General features: G+C 45.5%; 1 protein-coding gene across 2 annotated transcripts in view; it reads right to left on the bottom strand.

Moving 5' to 3' along the window:
* The window catches only part of MORC2 (MORC family CW-type zinc finger 2), a 49,075-nt gene that overhangs the window by 7,411 nt on the left and 20,944 nt on the right, over positions 1-20,720 (bottom strand). For both annotated transcript variants that reach the window (XM_062504307.1, XM_062504308.1), the window contains exons 9-16: positions 19,622-19,747; positions 15,289-15,368; positions 10,437-10,519; positions 9,487-9,572; positions 5,711-5,851; positions 5,144-5,298; positions 4,888-5,016; positions 3,551-3,656 (exon numbers count right to left, since the gene is read on the bottom strand). In XM_062504307.1, coding sequence (XP_062360291.1) covers positions 3,551-3,656; positions 4,888-5,016; positions 5,144-5,298; positions 5,711-5,851; positions 9,487-9,572; positions 10,437-10,519; positions 15,289-15,368; positions 19,622-19,747 — 906 coding nt within the window. The remainder of the gene's footprint in view (positions 1-3,550; positions 3,657-4,887; positions 5,017-5,143; positions 5,299-5,710; positions 5,852-9,486; positions 9,573-10,436; positions 10,520-15,288; positions 15,369-19,621; positions 19,748-20,720) is intronic.

The raw sequence follows: 20,720 nt of genomic DNA, 5'->3' as shown, positions 1-20,720 counted from the left end.
CTATTTCACAGTGTGAAACAGGGACACTGCCTTCTCTTTAGCAAAGTAAGTGATGGTGGCACCTGGTGCTGACTGCAACATAGACACTGGCACTGGAGGGTGTGACTGCTGGAGGGAGTGAAGGGCATTCAGCTCCCATGATCTGGAACACCATGCCACGAGCAGCCACTGAAGTGGACAAACCAGAAGGGTGGGTAACAGCTTAGTGCCAACAGTGGACACTATGCTGAGGCAGCCAAAACTACCATATGATCTCTGATGTCAGGAGAGTCTCAAGACCCGATATTGCTCTGACATTGCTTCATTTCCAATTTGGCTGGATGAGACCCTGCACAGACCATCACAGTACACAAGCTTGAGGACCCCAGACATGTGCTTCTCAAATTCTGTCATCCTTCAGACACCACAAATACCTGGAATGGTCAGGACACAGATGTGAAGGTGTCCAAACTCTGCACAAGGACCCAACAGTGCAGCACTTGGAATTGGCCCCAACCAAAAGCCAGAGGAATGCTGGAGCAACTTCTGCTTCATGTAAAGGACACAACTGCACTCGTTGCTGGAAAGCACATGTAAGCCTACTTAATCAAAAAATGTCCTGGAGCTATTCCTCCAGAGTAAGACTCCCAAGAGCCCTTTTGAAGCTAAAATTACCAGAAGTTTGGCTCACCAGTGCCAAGTGCCCCACCTGCCCTTTCCCAGCTTCCTGCCTGGGGGATGTAGGATGGCACAGCATGCACTGCGGAGGCACCCGGACTCATTCCAAACAACACCTCAACATGTTCTCTCATGAAATGCAGCCATCTGCCCCCACCCATCCCCAATTTTCAAAGTATTGCAAATTAAAAAAAAATAAATTATTTCATCAATAGATCAAGTTCCTGCTAGGTGATACCATAAACACCCCATCTGCAGATAGAAGTGCACAAATATAATGGTAGGTGAGGGGACCTGTGTAACCACCCTCCATGGCTACCCTCAGGCCAACTCAGGAGCTGCCATCCCAGAAGCTACCAGCCCATCTAGGGACCACTTCCACAAGCCCAGAAGCCTAAGGGCAGTTCAGGGAATGTGAACTGGGCTTTTTGGGAATTGTGGAATGCAAATCTGTTCAAATGAACAGAAACCCCGTTTGGGGTCCTGGCAGGACTGTCCTACGGCCACCTCAGCCCCAGTGTCTGGTCAATGGGGGCATCCCTCTTTTGGCGAATGGGGGCAGAAACATCTTTTCGACCAACAGGAGGAACCAAAAGCAGATAAAGGAAAGAACTGAGATTATTTGGGAAGAAAAAACATGGGAAAAATAGTCTACAACAAGGGCCAACTGTACATATACCTTTGGCTGGTCAGTACACCTCTGTGTACTAACCTCCACATCTCCCCCTTTCCTAGGTGAGGGCCTCTGTTCCTATGTCCTGGGGTGCATGTGCCAGCAGCTGGAGCAGGACCACTGGTCACAGTGACCCATGTGCCTGAGTGCCACCAGCTGCTGCTACTACAGACAAGTGAATGAACATGAGCCACAGAAATATCAGGCCAGAGGAGCCAACCAGGAGGTTACCTGGGAGCAGGGGAAGGGACATCAAAGGGTGACCCGCAGGAGCTGATTACTGGAGGCACAGGTGAGTCCTGCCCAGCTGATGGAGATGGGTATAGGGGTGTAGGCAGAGCTGTGGGTGTCTCTAGGCAGAAAGCACCTAGGAAGAGTAAGAATCCTTGATCCAATCAAGACAGAGAGATACCCAGTGTGAGACACTGGGTGGTCTGTAGTGTGTGTGTGCTAAGTGTAACCACAGAATAACATCTGTACACCTCACCCCCTGGGACTTCAGGCCTCAGGGCCCATCTATCCCATTGCAAGTAACCAGAGGCATGGGATCTGGAGGCCAGGTATGGACGTATTTCCACTAGTGGCCCTTCATCCTGATGAGCCAAGAGGGAAAAGGATGAAGCTGCTGGTACTGTCTGCAGGAGTGCTGCACATACCCACCTGTGCTATCTGTGGATCTATCTGTGTTTGTGTCTGTCTACAAGCAATATCTTCTGAGCCTCACTACTGCTTCCCCCTGAAGGGCTGGGGATGTGGCAGCCCCTTGTAAGGTTCCAGGCTCAGCCCTGCTCCAGCATTTTGTCCAGGAACATCCTCAGCACTGCCACACTCCTCAGAGTTCTACAGCAGGAGCTCTCCATACTCATGGAGTAAACAAGGAAGCGAGCACAGGTATTTTTCCACTGGGAGGTACCAAAAGGAAGAAGACAGAAAGTTCAATACTTCGAAATAGCATCAATATTCTGCAAAATTTTTGGCCACTGATGTTAAATTTTTATTCCAATCAAAAGTTACTGTCTGCATTCATCCCCTTTGTCTTTAAGCCCTGAGCCAAGGGACCTGCGTTACAGTGGAGCAGCTTCCCTTCCTTACACAATACAAACAAGAACTGGCTTCCAGCAGTGTTGCTCTCTACAGAGAAGCAGCCTACAGCAATCATTTTCTTCACTCAAATAAATGACTAGATTCTACCTGTGTTTCGGAACTGTAACACACATCACTGTGAACCATTGTGCTGCTCCCTCAAGCATGCAAAATGTCCCTCCTGTGCTCACCCCAATCAAGTGGAATTGCTGCAGTTTGGTGTTTGGTGTTTGATGGGTGGGAGCAGTAGGAATAATAAAGACAACTGCAAAGCCCCCTCTGAACTCAACTAACTCCCAGCATGCTCCATGACAATTCTTCAACTGCCATCTATTCTACACATGGCAAAATTAATATAATCTAAATCTACAATAGTATTTCTGGTGTCAGTGCAGAAAAACCACCAAGGATCCAAATTTCACCTTATCACTGGTTGATTGGGGTCTATCAGGCAGGGCCACCCAGCACCAGGAACCCAGGACCACATCCTGGAATATCTCTAAGGATGGAGACTGCACAATCCCCCTGAGCAACCTAGGCCAGGATTTGGTCACCCTTGCAGGGAAAAAAAAGTGTTTCTGACATGCAGAGGGACCCTCCAGAATTCCAGTTTGTGCCCATGGTGTCTGATCCTGTCACTGGGCACCACTGGGAAGAGCCAGGCTCTGTTCTCTTTGCAGCCTGCCTTTAGATGTTTGTATACATTGATGAGAACACTCTGAGCCTGCTCAGCTCTGGGATGCACAGCACACACCACTGCTGGGACTGTCCTCCCCAAGGACAGGACTTTGCACTCTCCTGGTTAAATGTCAGGATAGGTTTCTGCCAGCCCATTTCTCCAGCCTTTCATCCATCCTCTGGATGGATCTATGACTGCCTGGTTTGTCACCTGCTCCTCCCAGTTTGGTGTCACCTGTCACTTGCTGAGGATGTCCTCTGCAATTTGCACAGTGCAAAAGCCCACTCAGCATTCAGCTCCCTATACAATTGCCATTGCTGCCTTTTCACATACTGTGAGCATAGCTTAAAGGTACAGAATCCTTCCAACTGTTTTCAAAGAACAGATGACCAGAAAAAATTTCCAAATGTGAAGATAAGGCACCCTGCAGAAAAGTCTTAATATTAACTGATTCTTACCTGTCTTGTCCAGGATCAGGGTTCATGGAGCACACCCAACTGTCAGGGTAGTTCTTCTCCACTGAGCTCAGCTGGAACGGGAGAGTCCGCCACTTCAGACAGACATCTGTTAAGAGAGATGCTTTGCAAGTCAGAAACACACAGCCTGAGACACATTATTTTTTCCCATAGCCCAATTATTGCCCAAGGACCACACCAAAGTGTATCCAACAACAGTAAGACTAGTGGCCAAAAAAACTGTGAGACAGTCACAGAATATATTGAGTCAATTCTTTCTTTATGCTCATAAAACGCTTGAATGAAACCCTGAAAGACAACCTTAACAAGAATGCAATGAAGCCTTGCATCAACCAACACCAGAGGACCTCCTACTCCTGCTGCAACAATAACACATATAAACTGAACTGAGCAGTCAGGCTGTCTCTTAATGATACCAAAGTAACATAAATCAGAGACTTATCCACTACAAAAAAAAAAAAAAGAAAAAAAAAGAAAAAAACCTATTTTTGATGAACCAGGAACACAAATTTGTCTTCCAGAGTATTGCTGGCCTACCAGGAAACCAACAGCTTCACAAAATCAAGTTCTGCCAAGAAAATCCAAGCATGCTTAAATCAGACTCTGGAAGGATATCAACAAGGGTAGACAAGGAGGAGAATAAAGCCCCTTCTCCTTCAGAAGAACCTTGAAAAGACTGAGACAACCATCAGGGCGGAAAAGCCTAAAAAAATTTCCATAAGAATGGCCTTACATTCCTTCCTACAACCACAACCTCAAGTCCTGAAGAGAAAATAAGGGGGCTTGGTGTCCCTCCACCAGGTGACAAAGTGATGGTGTTCAACTTCCTATTACTCTAACAAGGGCTTAGCCAGAGCTGTTAGAGGTGCACAGAGGAGAACTTCCATTAAATTCCAAGGTAAAATGTTTCAGCTGTAATGATACAGTGCAGGCCACTGCATCAGGGTACAAATGACTTGACAACTTCCCATTGGCTGTGAGGATGTTTCAGATCTTATTGGAGTGCTGGGATGGGTGCCTTTGGCGAGCTCCAGCTCATATGACATTTGTAAGCCTGCTTTCAACGCTGCTACTGGACATAGCCACCCTGCTCTGTCAGGGCACCTGAAGATCAGTCAGTCAACTGTGCAGGAAAGGAACCTTAGGCCAGGACGTCACAGAGTATCACTGAGTGCAGACAAAGGCAAACTGCAGAGGAGACAGGCCCTAGGAAGAGAATGATAGTCCATCCCGAAGCATCTCCTAAGCATTTAACTGTCCCATCTGCAGCCAGGAATGTCCCCCCCTCCCCCAGGGAGAAGCAGCTGGATCAGACGTACCGCACTGAATTGTGGTGGGGATCTCCATGGCTCTCCTGCGCTTGTAGCGCAGTTCACTAGATGGAGGCTGGTTCCAGTTTGCTGATAAATAACCAAATTCATCCCAGAACTTGATGATACCTCTCTGGGCTGGAAAATAAACCACATCCTGCTCAATACGGAGCCACTACCACAAAATCATCACCTATTCTCTTGGCTGCCCTCCAGCCACCCAAACTCCTCCTTCCAGACCCTGGTAATTGTGAACCTTCATTACCTATTGCAACATCCTTCCAATATTGAGCCAAATGCTCTCCCATGGCCTTCAGCAAGTGTCGATACTCTTTGGCATCAGCAAAGTCTTGTTTATTATGGGTTGGCTCCAGAACCAAATAGGGCACATCCACCACGCCTACCACTCCTCCACATGCCCTGGAAGAGGGACACAGAGTCACAAACATTAAACTGACAGGCTGGCAACCTGAACCATCATACAAAATGCAAGATGAGCTCACATATTTGTATTAGCTGTCAAGACCTATTTTACCTGTCTCTAAAATGGGGCACTATCACTACTTCACTCATCAGCACCAAATGCCAAGTACCTCATGCTGCTGCAGGGATGACTAAAATTTGAGTAGAGAACTCTCTATCAAGAAACTGGGAAAATACTAGGCAGTATTAAATATAATTTATTTGTCAGAATGCAAACTGATGGCTGACAAAATGAGCAAGCCTCAGGCTCATGAAGAATGGTTAATGCAGAACACGGTTATTGCACAGCCTAAGTCAGATGTAGAAATGTGCCAGGCTTAAGCAAAAAGACAAAGTCTGCAGGACTCACATGCCACCCTCCAGCTGTGGGCCCACCTTCTCATACATCTTGATCAGCCGACTGCAGTTATAAATGAACATGCCATCCAACTCGCGTTGCTCAATGTTCACCCCAAAGATAAAATTCAACTCCTTAGGCTCCTTCAGCGCCCTGTAGGGAATGAAACAGAGCCTCAAGAGATGCTGAAAATAATGCCTATTATTTGCTCGTGTTAGAGAGGGTATGGAAATCCAGCACCCTTGAGCATTAAATTAATCCTGTAAACTGCTACTTCTGAAAAATTCAAACTATTTGTTCAAAGAGCATTACAACTGAATATGAACAAAATACAAAAACTCTGCAATACAGATACTAATTTAGGCTGGACAGATAATTTAATTATTCATTTGAATATGTTTTCACCTTCAGAACAGATTCTGGTTTTTACCTCAGATGTTTTTATGCAGTGAATTAGTTTTATGAGAGCACTGTTGCATCCAGACTGGTGCTTTCCCATGCTACTTTGGTTTGTATTTTCCAGCTATACATCCCTTTCTAGATAAAGCATGGAAATTCATATTTCAATACAAAATTACAGTCTTGATATTCCGATTCTAGAAGTTCTCCTAATTCCAAATTTCACAAGGCTACTTATTAAGTTGGAAACCTGGAGGATACAACACACAGCCCAGGCAGAGCATTATTTTCTGGAATGTCAGGATACCAGTTTGCATGATTTCTCCCTTATCTATGCAGCAGATGACTCCAACAAAAGTCAGCCTCCAGTATGTTTGTGAGCCCACAGGGATTTCCCCATCTGAATCTTTGGTTACCAGGAATTCTATTTCCATTAACGCCAAAAGCCTTGAGATTTTGATCTGTTTGTGCTATAAATCAAACAAAATCCCCATGTCTTACAAACAGAAGTCCTGCTCTTCAACATACTAAATTAATCAGGTTCCACAGCTTTCCTGATATCCATGCTGAGGATTTTTCATAAGAATCCTCGGCTTCAGGTTGAAGGTATCCTCAAATGCGAGGTCCAAACCAGTAACTACTGCAAGGCAGAGACTATACCATGGTCCTGCCCACCCCTCTCAATTTTGACCACCTTTATATTATCCACCTGCCCCTATCAAGGCCTTTGCCAATATGTACTTTATCTTAATGAGGAATTTAACTTCTGCTTAAATGGCTAGCTGAAGATAGTGGAACTCTTCAAAATATTCTGTTGACTGTCTACTAGTATCAAACATTAGGAAGACCTGAACCATGCATGAACCCTACACAATGATCACCTGCAGATATGAGATCTAAATCTGTCTTAACAGTGAAACTTTGCAAAATAAATCCCAAAAATAAATTAAAATCATAGTCATTTTTTGTTTAAAGCCATCCTCCTTCACACAGATGCAATGGTACCCTGCGACACACATTCATTCAAAACAGGTGACTGTAGTACATTTCTAGGAAAACACCTGAAATAGCAGCTTTCAGTAATTTTAAATCTAAACCTTTGCCAAGAGGGATTTTGAACACTGATAACTGCTGGGCTGGAATGTGACCCTTTCGTCTTAGCCCACTGAGGTAGACAACCGTGATTCAAGAGCATGAGCAAGTGTAGCCAAACACCCATCTCAGGGATTCATTTTCTTTTTCTAACTTCTACAAAAGAATGTAGACCTTACACTTCAAGTAATAGCATGTACTTACCTACAAACAAGAAGGACATCTCATTTTTATCAGAGAGGACAGGAAGTAAAATTATCTGTTGGTTCTCATGCCCTAACCCCACCCCTGTACTGCCCCTATGTCCCCTGGTCATTGGTCCTTGATACCTCTTCCCCCACCCCACTCATCCCATGTACTTAACTTGGACCCTCAGCACAGGCTTTTGTCTTTCACCTCTGACCATGGACTGTCCACGCGCGTGGCTGAAATAAACATCTCTCTGGAACCCTTGCAAAGGCCCTTCCTGCTTCTTTACCTGCAGACCCTAGCAGCTATGTTGTCTGCAACAATTATACATATCTTTCAGATTTTTTTTGGTTTTCTGAATGAAGTATAATGCTGTATAAAAGCACAGTCCTCTGAACTGCTTTTGATCACAAGCGATGAATGCAGGGATACAGGGAAAGCTACTGTTGGGGGTTGGTTTCTTTCCCTTTTTCCCTCTGTGGAATTTTCCCCATTGTCATGCTAAGATACCTGTTGACTGGGCCCTGGTGACAAGGGGGGGGGACGGAAGGGAAGAGGGAAACCCCGCGAGATTCAAACAGCCAGAAGAGGAAGCGGAAGGCTCTGGCTCTCCCCATTTCCCCCGCGGAGTTCGGACGGGAAGGACGATCGCCGTTTGTGTCCTATCCCAGCGTCGGGAAACCACCATCGGACCCTGCCCGGCTGTCTTCTCGCTGTGAACTACCACCATCCAGCACTCTACTGAGCACCGGGACCGACACCGTGAGCGGAGGGCTCTCTCTCCATCTCTCTCTCCCCCTGGGACAGCTCTGCCATCACCCCCAGCCCTCCTGCGGCTCTGCGGGACCCGCCCGCCCCCAGCACCGGGAACTGCAGCTCAGGGAAAAGGTGCCTGCAGCCAAAAAACACTGGGACTGAGTTACTGTTCTGTTTGTGGGTAATTTCATAGCTGGTGTTGTTCTTGTTTGACTTGTTAGATATACTAGTAAAGAACTGTTATTCCTACCCCCATATCTTTGCCTGAGAGCTCTCTTAATTCCAAAATTATAATAATCGGAAGAATCACATTTTTTTTTTCAGTCCAAGGGGAAGCTTCTGCTTTCCTTGGCAAACACCTGTCTTTCAAACCAAGACAGCTACGTACCAGCTCAGAGCGTTTTTTCTGCTGGTCGGCTTAGTAACAGGAAGAAATATTTTGTCCATGGGCAGGAAGGGCAGAAGACTATTCACAAAATTTTTCATTGCACACTAATGTCACCAAACCCAACAATTAAAGAACAAGGTTTAGATAGAAAAATGTGTGGAAGCTGAAGGAAACAGCTTCTCTCACAAGCTTCTATCATTCAGATCGCAGCTCTAGCACTTTTAAATTAAAGCTGTATTCATTTATTTCATTCTGGCATCTTAAGATGAATTAGATCTATCTCCAGCAACAAGTCTGGGATAGTCCTGACCTAGGCAGCCATGTAAATGAGCATGCACACAAATGTGTGGGAATGGAGACATGGTGTATCCAAATCCCCAACTTCCTCAGGCTCAAAATTTGTTTTAAGAGCATTTGTTTCTGGTTTCCACTCATTTGAAAAATGCAAAACAAACGTATATGAAGCATGAAATATTCCTGTGAGTACATCAAAAACCAAAGTTAATTGCCACCAGAGCTAAACTAGAAGAATGCCTTGGTATTTCACAGCAGTGACTACACCAAAACTCAGCCAGCCTGTTTTTAGAAAACATCCCTAAAATTCCTAAAACTGTTTTACTGTAACTTGTGAACATTTGTTCATCAGCCTGAATCTTATCTGCAGGTGAAAAAGCAAAAGAGTTTAAAAAAACAATGTGAAAACCAGGTAAAAATCTACAGCAAACAACTCAATCCAGAGACCCAAAGGCCTTTCAGCAGGTAAGAGGGGAATAGCAGAGGCAACCAGAACAGTGGTTACCTATACTAGGTAACCATCTGCTTGGTTTAACAGCCCTGGCATATTAAGATGCCCATGGATATTTAAGCTTTGAGCTGAACTGAACACACACCCATAGCAGGAGAGATATACGAGCACCTGGAGCAAACAGCCTAGGTACTGGAGTTAGGAAACTCCTGCACTCACCGCTGCTTTGCATCTTTAATCCTTTTCTTGATGTCAGCCTCCCGCCGCATGGTGATGGCTGAATTCTGGACCTGACGTAGTGTCACCTGTTAACAGGCAATGCATAGTCAAGCTGGGAAATCCATAAAATTCACTCAATTTATGATTTACTGCTCTTTCATGAAGAGCTGAGAAAAGTTTTAAATGTAAAGAAGTCACAACCAATAGACGGTGACAATCAGTGTGACTTCATACTTAGGGCACATTTATCTAGGTTGTTTAATCAGCTACATTTGCCTGGAGGAAAATGTCTACATGTAAAAACAGGATTAAGAAAATTGAAACCAGTGGCAATGGAACACAAGGAAGCATCCAGGACACTTGGATACTGTTGTTTCCATGACATACTAATAGGAAGCTCAGAGATTTTAAGTGGTGTTACTTGCTGACCTTCCTGGTGTCCCTTGCCAGCACTCCTCCCAACTCCTGCCACTGCGGCTCAGCCCTGCCCCTCTCAAAGCCACAGTCCCACTGGAAGGAAGCGAATAGGCCCTCTCCAAATGCAGGCAGCTTTTGTTGTTCCCAGGCAGCAAAGAACAACCAAACAGCACGTAGCTCTAGCTCTGTTCCCCAGGCTGCTTCCAGAGCCTATCAGCAAACAGGACCTGGAGCCTGGAGGCCACCTTCCCATGCAAGATATATATCCGGGGTGTAGGTAGGGGAATGCCAGCACACTTCTCACTTGGGCTGGTCACCATGTGAAGATGGTGAAGCACATCCAGTGGTGATGAGGCCATGGAGATGCCTGAACACTGCTGGAAGTTGACTGCTAACTGCAGTCACCACCTGCTTAACCAGCACACAGCATGCTGCCATGGTGTGATGCACAGTCAGCATTACTCCACTACCCATGCTCCAAACCATCTTTTGGTGCCCAAAACACGACATGCTGTCAAAAGCACAAGGCTCACCCTGGACTCCCGTGTGATATCCCCTCCGAGGCGTAGCTCGAGGGCACGGGCTTTGCTCTCCGCCTCACGAGCCTTCTCTTCCGCTGAAACATACAGGAACAAGGATGATGTCAGCCAATTGGTACAAACAGACATCGTCAGACATTCACCCATGGAGAGCAATTCCAGACAGCCTTTGCTGCACTGATGTGTACAAGGGTACAAAGGGAGGACAGAAACGTACAAAACTCAAACCTTATATGAGAGGGTCCCACACACAGGGCATCTTAAAAGTGCTCAGAGGTTACAGTCAACACTGGCACAATAGCAAGGATAAACTGTGCAAAAGCACGTTTGAGGGAAGGATCCATGAGGAAGTCAACAAGGAACTGGAAAGTATAAGGATGCCCATGGACCTGCCTGCTCTGCCTGGTAATATGATTCAGAGAAAGGTTCACAAAACCAGGACCAAGTTCAGGCTTGAAAAGGAGTTCAAAAGAGGTAATTTTCTTGCAGAGATTAAGGGAAAGGACTATTCTCAGAAACGCTTTTATCTCTGATAATTGCTAAATTTTGCCTGGAAAAAAGACAAATCTGTGCTACACATTAAATAGGACCCAGCATTCGGAAAACCTACCCTACACATGATCCTTGCATGCAAGAAACTTACCACATAATAGGAACTCCCCTTTTTGCCTCTCTCTTAGACAAACAGTAATGCTGATACCACCCTTGTATTAGTTAAAGTTCATTCAATACACCTCATTTCTGCAAGGAGAATGGACTGAGAGCAGTCCTGCGTAGAAGGACTTGGAGGTGCTGGTGGGTGAGAGCTGGAAGTGCCCCAGCTGTTCACACTGGCCCCTAGAAACTCCCCATAGTCTGGGCTGATCCCACAGTGAGGACAGCAGGGGAAGGGGGGGGATTCTGCCCCTCAGCCCCATCCAGGTGACATCTCACCTGCAGAACTGCCTCCAGCCCTGGGGCCCAGCACAGGAAGGATGTGGAACTGCTGGAGAGAGTCCAGAGGAGGCCACAGCAATGCTCCAAGTGCTGAAGCACCACTGCTCTGGAGACAGCCTGGGAGAGCTAGGGAAGCCTGGAGAATGCTTCAGGGAGACTTCACACAAAATGAGCTTTAATATCCCTTCCAATCCAAGTCATTCTGTGATTCTGTAATTTGGCAATAAAACGTGTGCATGCTGAGGGATGGCATAGCTCACACCAAGGTAAACAACGCCTGCACCCCCACACCTGGGGGTGCAGCACACTGGTTACAGCACAGCCAGAAGCACACACAGCACACACATCTCCCTCCCTGCTCTCCTCACAGGGAGATAAATTGTGGCTGTGAGACACTCAAAACAAGAAAACAAACCAGTGAAGGACCAACCTTGCCCAAGATTTACATGGGACAAGGTAAGCAAGAAGATGACAGGCTAGCAATTGGCACCTAGGGATTACCAATATCTCTCCATAAAGCAGCATTTGGTTGCCCGCCAGAAGCAAACTGGAGTCTGTAGCCAGTCAGTTCACTTAGACCAGTACAACAGAAAATCATTTTCCTTTCTATGCAGTGTCCCACTGGAGTTTTTTTCACCTCATTCCCACAGCAGCATGCTCTGGGGTTCACAGCTGCTTCCCAAAGACTGTGCTGTGTGACTAGCCATCATCAAGAGACAGCCTGGCTAAATCAAGCCAACAGGAGTCTGGAGGCTGTTTAAAGCACTTGGTTCACTTCAATTAGAGCTTATAGGGAAGTTGCTGGTGGCTAAACATATTTGTGGATAGTGGAAAGGTCACAGTGGTAACCCAGAAGGGCATAGGTCAAACCAGCTCCACTAATGCAGTGACAACTGAGACAGCTGACAGGGACCAATACAGTTACAGAGCTGAGGCCCTCAGGCATAAAGATGCATGTCCTAGGCAGGACAATGAGCATGCAGCAGCTGGAACCCATACACACATCGTCCCAGAGGACAACAGGCATGGAGTACCCATGGCACTGCCAAGCAGGTCAGTGAACACACCAAAACAATCTGAAATACTATCCAGAGCAGCACAGAGCTGTTAGCTTCCAGTACTTGACACCTGCATGACTCCTCACCTATTTGTTTGCTTCCCAAACTTTGGAAGGGGATTTCAAGAAGTGAGGCAATGGCAATGCTAAGGTGCCTCAGTGCAGTACTCAGTCTCAGTTCAGAAGAACACAGAAAGCGGGTGAAGGTCTTGCACAGCCACCTTGCCCAGGAATGGTACTTTTTTCCTATGTCCACCCACTCATTGGAGAGCTGGATACTACAGCTCATTGCATGAGGCAGGAAGTTAGTTCCTGGGCAATGAAAAGTGGCTTTTCCTCATCTCAAATATATGTATGTCTTCACTCCTGAGCCATGGCTCTTTTTAGATAAGAGAAAGCTATGTCACCAATAGTCACTACTGCTCATACATCTTCGCCCTCCAGCTACTTTTTTGTTATCCTGTTTTGATTTCACAAGGTCATAGCTACTTTCAGAGACTCAGCAATCTCTCAGTCTGACTGATTACAAAACATTCCTTGCAGGTAGGTATCTCTGGCATTCTGGAACTGCTGTTCGCCCAGCTGAGACACACCATTTCTCACAATGTACTCCTGGGTTTAAAAGAGAAAACTGCAAATCATTCCTGGGTGAGGATCCCTCTGGAGTACTGGAGACCATGAGAAATTAAACATTTCTACCAGCAGAACAAGAAAGCTTAGTGCTACAGATTAAATCTATTTTCCTACAAGCAAAGCAATGAGATGTATGCCCCTGAGGATAATGCCTCAAGCATGTTTTAGTCCTGGAGGCTCCATGTGACCCAGTCTAGTAGTAACAGTCAGCTGAGAGTTTTCACCACAGTGTTCTAAGCCCTTTGCTCAGCACCCTCTTTCCCCCAGAGGCACCAAGTCCGTTCAGTAATCACTGTACTCCCTAAAGTACTGGGTTGGTTTGGTGATCCCTCCACACCAGAAGCACTGGGTCAGTTCACAGAATCACCCTATCAATTAGGTTGGAAAAGACCTCTGACATCATGGAGTCCAGCCTGCGACCAGTACCACCATGTCAACTGCACCACAGTACTAAGTACCACAGTCCTTCCTTATACACCTCCAGGTATGGTGACTCCACCACCTTCCTGGGCAGTCCATTCCAATACCTAATGACCCCTTCTGTGAACCAATTAATCCTAATGTCCAACTTAAACCTCTCCTGGCACACCTTCAGACTACGTCTTCTCATCCTGAGACTACTTGCTGGGAGCAGCGACCTACCCCCACCTGGCTACAGCCTCATTTCAGGTAGTATTTCCTGAGCTTCCTTCTCTCTAAGCTAAACCATCCCAGCTCTCTTCATAGGAAATGGACTCCAGACCCTTCACCAGCTCTGTTGCCCTTCTCTGGACTCACTCTTAACACCTCAATGTCCTTCCTGAAACGAGGGGCCCAGAACTGGATACTACTTGAGATGTAACCTCAACAGTGCTGACTACCAGGTGGGGAGGAAGAATCACTTCCCTGGTCTTACTGGCCACACTATTTCTAACAGAAGCCAGGATGCCATTTGCCTTCTTGGGCACATTGCAGGTTCAGTGATCCCTGCACACCCAAAGGCACCAGGCTGGTTTGGTGATGGAAATGTATGACATTTTAGTGCCAATGGGACCTGTTCTCAGCACTGGGACAACAACGGGTACCATTTTTCAGTGCCAAACACTAAACTCCATTTTTAAGTGTCATGAAAGCCTCATAAACTGCTTTAGGGAATAAGCCTCTCTAAATCCTGCTCTTTCCATCTCTTGAAAAGCAGTGAGAGCATGTGCTCAAGACCTGTCCTGGTTATAGGACTCAATCTAAAAATAAATTCACCTATGAGAATTGATGCAGACAATAAAATCTGCTGATGCTTCATTTTATCAAGTCTATCTTGCCAGGTTGTACTTCGTAAAGGAGGAACAGGGAACATGGCAATTCACACCATTTCACTCTGCTGCTTTTCTTTGGGGCAGGGTCACAGTCACACAGCCCTCTGTGATGCTGTACAGGCTGAATGTGGCACCATCCCTTGTGCATCTGACCTACGTGCAGCCACACACAGACGTGCCTAAAGCAGCTCTGACACAGGGACAGAGGACACATGCCTCCGAGTGATTTATGCAGTTGATTTATGAAACCTACCAGAAGATATAGGTCACATATAAATCACTTACAACTTCCAAGTTTCTTCCTTCACTTACGGCATTTTTCCATCAAGGGTTAGGGAGGGACACTGCTTTGTGTGTTAAATTTCTGGAGATTTAATGCAGTTATAATACAGTTTAATGTTGCATTTATATGCTTGTGTGATTTCTATATGCTGAATATCCAGTAATGACAAAATGAGTTTTCCCTGAGGATTACATGACTTAACAGGAAAAGAAAATTAGATGGGCAAAAGGTATGCCTTGAAGGGTTAAAACCAAACAAACCAGGGCTCCCTTGTACACCCAGACCAATCCCGTTACATTAAAGTAACAGAATAAAATTCTATTTTTTTAACTGCCTTAACAGAAAAGGTGCAGAACAAAAACACAACCAAAAGCTCATAGTATGTCAAAGGGGAGAGAAGAACTGCAGGGTGACAGGGCTCAGCCAGCCTTCTGCTGGAGTGGGGGAAAACTGATGGGACTCCAAGGGTTATCCTGTACATCTGCTACTCAGATGAAATGATCTCTGGGAACAATATACCTTCCTTCCATTGCATGAACATAAATCTGTGTCATCTGTAGCTGCTGCAGGTCACACCAATCAAGGGTTTGTTTCTCCCCTGAGCAACAGCTGAATGAGGGCACATGCTATATCCTGACAACTCACCTATCCTCGCCACGTGCTCTGCTTTCTTCACTTCTTGCTCTGCACGGGTCTTGAAACGGTTGGAAGTGTATCTGTACATCCTGTGATGATCGAAATTTATTAATCAACAAACTCAGCAGTAAGGTCAAACCAATATTTCATCACTGCATGAGAGAACAAGGAACCCACATGCTACTTTACTCCTCCCAAAAGAATCAATAAATGGAGGAGGTTTATATACCATGAACTGGACATTCTTGGACAAAGCTAGGCAAAATCTTTTAAAGTCAGAGATGTCTTAGTAGTAACTGCAACCACAATTCCTTCTCTTCTTCTGCATTAACCAGTGGAGGTGAAATATATTCATATTCTTCTAGCAAATCTCAGGAATTAGAGAAACAATTTCTTCAGAAGTAGAAAGAAGGAATGAATATATATGGTAAGCTTCTCAAAATCCTCCCCCCACAGCTAAATAACCTTTCCTATGAACAGCTGTCCACAGATGCAGTCTGACAGGTCCATCTCACACAGGGCTAGCTCAAAGCAGAGCAACAATTTGACCAGGACTTCAAGCTTTGGGACACTTCTGTGTGCTTCACATCCGACTCACAACCTTGTAAACTGTGCTGGAGACGGAGCATCTTGTTTCATCATCCCTGTACCCTAACATACCAAAAACAGATCCAAATTCACTGACTGCTACAGAGTGAGAAATGGGTGTTTGTGAGGCAGAAGCTCATGAATGGGTATCACCTCCAAGCATGTCATGAGGAAAGATGACACCTAGGACAAGCAGAGCCTGCAGGAATTCAGATCACCTTAAGACACGGGATTTTGGATATACCAAGAGGAAAACTCCATCCCAAATGCATGGGATAAATTTTTCCAGTATTTAGCTAAAGCACAAGTCACTAGAAACGCTGTCTTTACAGAGAGGCAAAAACACATGGGTCAAGTAACACTTGACTGACCAACTGATTGGAATCACACTTAGATATTAATGAGAGACAAAATTCCCCACAAATGGCTGATAAACTGTCAGGATTTGTGAGAAACAAGCTTGTACTGATGAAAAGTTTTGTTTAAGTTTGTTTCTGTGGGTGAGCACACATAGATGTTAGTACTGACAGCAGATGTAGTCTCACCAACAAGAATCCCTTGCCCCCAAATCTAGAAACTTAATACCACAAGCACAGTTCCCAGAAATACATTTTGGTAAACATTTCTTTCTGCTATTTATAAGGATTTCCTCTCTGGGTAAAAAGCAAGCAGGTGCTAAGACTTCGAGAAATCACAGTTCGTGATTTCATCATGTCAGGAGCTACAGATTTTGGTGGCGCCATCTCTAACCTGTGTAAGGTTGATGAAAGCTATCTGGGGCCAGGAGACAGCACACTCTGAAAGCCAGACTGCTTTCAACTTGTAGGCATAACTACATTACTTTACCCCCGTCTGCCTGACTCTAAGGAGAAAATAAAAAGGCACAGAAGCAGAGTGAAGCTGAATTATCCCCCCATGCCCAGCTCAGAGGGAAGGGCAGCATTTGCAGGGATGGTAGGGACAGTGCTCCTTTGTTGTAGGGAGCACTGCATCACCTGTGGGGTGTCCTAGATGATGGCACTGTGAGCCATCGCCAGCTTCAAGACACTCATTCCAACTATCCTGGAGTGTCCTCATGAAGGCACATGCCTTGCATGTGACCTGGCTATTTCTACCTGCACAGCCCTTATCGCTAAACAAGCTCCAACAGGTACTGGAGAAGAGATGGAAGCAATCCTTCAGGAGACACAGGCCATTCCCAGGAAAGCTGAGAATGTGGCAACACATCTGCAAATGCTAGTGAAGGATCTGCACAAAACCAGACTGCCCCCACTACCAGGATGGTATCAGATCCAGAAAGGTGAGGAGAAGCCTCTTCCCACAGAAACATGGGTGGTGACAAACAGGAAGCAGGTATCCTGCTCAGGAGATGCACTGTTATTCCTGAAAAACAGTGCAAGGGCTGCAAAACCCTTTTTTCAGTAAAGCCACTTATGTACCCTAAATCCACAGCGGATTTCCATTCATTGTCCACTAACACCAACACTGGAACCTGCAGAGAAGCCACTGTACAGGCCTTTCTTTCAGAGATAAAGGCAACTTGCCTAACAGCAGGAGGGAGCCCCCATTAAAAGAAAAGAGCGCTTCAGATGTCCCACACCAGCACACCAGTTACTCGTGTTGTAAGGCAGCAGCACCTCCACTGTCTCTTCCCCATCCCTTTGATTGACCAGAAAGGTTCAACACTTAATTGGTCCAAGCTACTGGCCCAGAAATACAGCCATGCTAAAGAGCTGTGCATCACTGCTATATCAGCAGACCTCAAAGGAGCACCATAATGGAGGTCCCTTCCCTGTGCACTCACACACAAAGCAGTGCATGTACAGGTGCAAGGGACTGACCCAGTATTAACCTCCAGAGCACTCAAAGCCTAGTAGATAAATGGGGATGGTGAGCTCTGATTCCAGCTCTAAAGGGAAAGCAAGGGCATATAAGCAACCTTTTTCAGCAGGTTCAGGGAGAAAAATGTAAAAAAAACCCCACCTATGGCAGTAAAAGCAGAGTAACTGCACTTTCAGAATGGACCGATTTATTGGTTTTTCTCTTTGGAAAGAGCTACCCAGGGCAGATTTGAGCTCTCCTTAGGAAAAAGACTGAGTTTCTTCCACCTGCCCAGGGCACAGTGCGGCATCTACCCCAAGAGCTGTGCTGGCTCTCATAACCCATAGTGAAGGCTTTGATGGCTTATCCTGATGGCCACGCAGCTTCTGGAGCCCAAAGCTGACATTGGAAAGTCCAGCCAGAAGGGAGCAGTCTGGACACTCTCCTGAGAAGGCCAGTAAAGCCACAATAATTGCCACAAGCCTGAGAAGAATTACACTGTGCTCCACAGGAAGGCCATTCAGTCTTTACTGCTCCGTTGCAGGAAAGGGAATTTTAAATGTAAATGTCTTTACAGTGTTCTAGATTTTGTACTGGCTTATCGCCATAAGCAGATCTATAGTCTACTCAGATGCGGCACAAGCAGATCTGAGATATACCTGCCACCAGGACTAATCCATCAGCTTGGGGCTCCTTAGAATAGCTACTGACCACTTGAAAAAGAAAACACTGAGGAATATGAACATCTGGAGTGACCTGGGACATTTAATATTGTCATAACGCTGGCAGCATCACCCACAATGATGGCATCCTGTCTATGAGTCTTGCAAGAAAAGAAGCTTGTCTCTGATGAGATAAAAAATTGTGTCCCCTTCTGGCTTCTCTCCCTAGTTCTTTTGATGGACTACAGCATAAGCGAAAGCAGCACATGGCCCTCACATGTAAAACAGTCAAAAATCTGGAAATCCAGAGATTCTCTACCCAGTAAATCAGGATTTACAGTGGCAAGTTCCCTGCCTTCCACAGGGAAACAACTGGCCTGGCCAGCATGAGGAGGAGTGGGTATAACATTCTTTTATTTTGGTCAGGTTTCTGATACCATTTCACACAATCTCATATAAGTAGCTGAGGAAGCCTAAGTTAAAAACTAGCTAAGCTCTTCAGGCACTGCCAGTGGCATGATACTGGCCTGTGGCTGCTAACAGCACCTGGTAGGCTCAGAGTGAGCCCAAAACACTATACTAAAAAATCCACAAATACTCTACAAAATTAATACTATTTTATTCAAATAAATTATGCCAGGGTATCTAGCATGCAGACTGTGTGCTCCCAGTGAGTCTGCCTCAAGCAGACTTAAATACAGGTTTCCCTTTCCCATCCCATCTCAGTAACCTTTTCCAGTCTCTGTGCAGCCAGCTGACAGCACACCCCAGCTCACTGTTACATTTTTTGTTTAAGGAAATTTAAAAGGAATATAGAGAAAGCTTTTTCTCAATCTCTATTCAAACCTAGACTAACTACATACAAAAGCAACTCTTTCAAAGCGCTTAGTCTAGCTTCTTTTTGGAAATAATCCTAACTCCCACCATATCTATTTCCTTCTTCTCAAAAAGCAGTTACCCAACAGTTTAACAGTTTTGTGTGAATATGGCAGTTCATACAACCAGGATCTTAATTTCTTTGCTTGTGCTGAAAGGGAGCCAAATTGCACCAATGACTCATGCAATTTTCAAAGGCATTCGATTTTCCACTATGTATCTCTCTTCCCATGATGTCAACAGCACATGCCATTCTTTGATGGTCTGATTCTGTGGCTTCAGGGTTAGGGTTAGGAATGGAATTATGCAGGATACACCTGGAGAGGAAAACACTACACCTTTTCTGTAACTCCAAATGGTCCCAGACATCCAAAGATTTTGGATCCAACACTTACCTTGGCTTGTAGAGACAGCATGAGAGTCGTTTGGTTTGTACTTTGTGTCCATTGATGAAGATCCTCATCCTGGGATCAATATAAAGCACAGCAGCATAGGCACGGAAGGAGCGGCGCTCCGGTTTGCTGCAAGAGAGCCATTTACATCAAAACACGCCCAAGAGATACCCTCAGCAAAACAGACAGGTGAAAGAAAAGGTCTTGCTATTCGAATTACCATGAAGCTACATAGCAAAGATTTTCTTAAACTATTTTTCTACCTGTGTCTTCTCCAGACTCTTTGTTAAGCTATACATCATAACTACTGCTACACGACACTGATACACGTTACTGTGACGTGAAGACCGAGTTTGAATACATCTGGATAATAATGGCCAAAGCTATAAACTGGATATTTAACACTAAAGGTGTGCCCCCCTACCAGAGCTTTTCTACTCTTCACTGAGTCAGTAGTATGCTGCCACAGAACCTGCACTACTCACTGACACCCATGGTACCACAACATCAGAAGGAAGAGGCAGTGATCAGTGGCAATCACGCCTGCCTTACAAACAGGTATTAAAGATGCTGAGGTCCCTTGGAGGGCCCCAAGGAATTTGCTCAGTATCATCACTCTAATACACAGACAAAGCTGCTTTACAGGGTCTGCAACTCCCTATGAAAAATTCAAGCACTTCAGGGAAGAAGCATGTAATCTCATCAAAAAAGTAAAGCTTGCTATGTGTGCCCACGGAGCCCTGGGATTTAATCAAGCATTTGGCTCATTTCAGCTCAATTTTTCATTTCCAGGCTAAAGGCGATCAACTCAGCAAACATTCCATTTTCTCTAAACAGGGCCCTATGCTCCTTCAGCTGCCCTCTAAGCACATCCTTCTTGCCCCTCTGCAGGGAGGAGTGCTCCCTGCTCCCTGACAGATGTGATGATACACCCCACCTGCCTCCTGTACTATCTGTGCAGCACCTCATGTTTTGCTATAAAATCACAAAACTGAACAGAAGTTTGGGAGCAGCACTGACTCTCAACCAGCTCTCATTCTGACAAAAACATCTTTGATAGGTGGAGAAAATGAAATATATAACTTAGAGCTCCTTTTTTTAT

This window comes from Cinclus cinclus, chromosome 17, assembly GCF_963662255.1.
Source record: "Cinclus cinclus chromosome 17, bCinCin1.1, whole genome shotgun sequence".
Lineage (NCBI taxonomy): Eukaryota > Metazoa > Chordata > Aves > Passeriformes > Cinclidae > Cinclus > Cinclus cinclus.
This window is presented reverse-complemented; position numbering and strand designations above follow the sequence as displayed.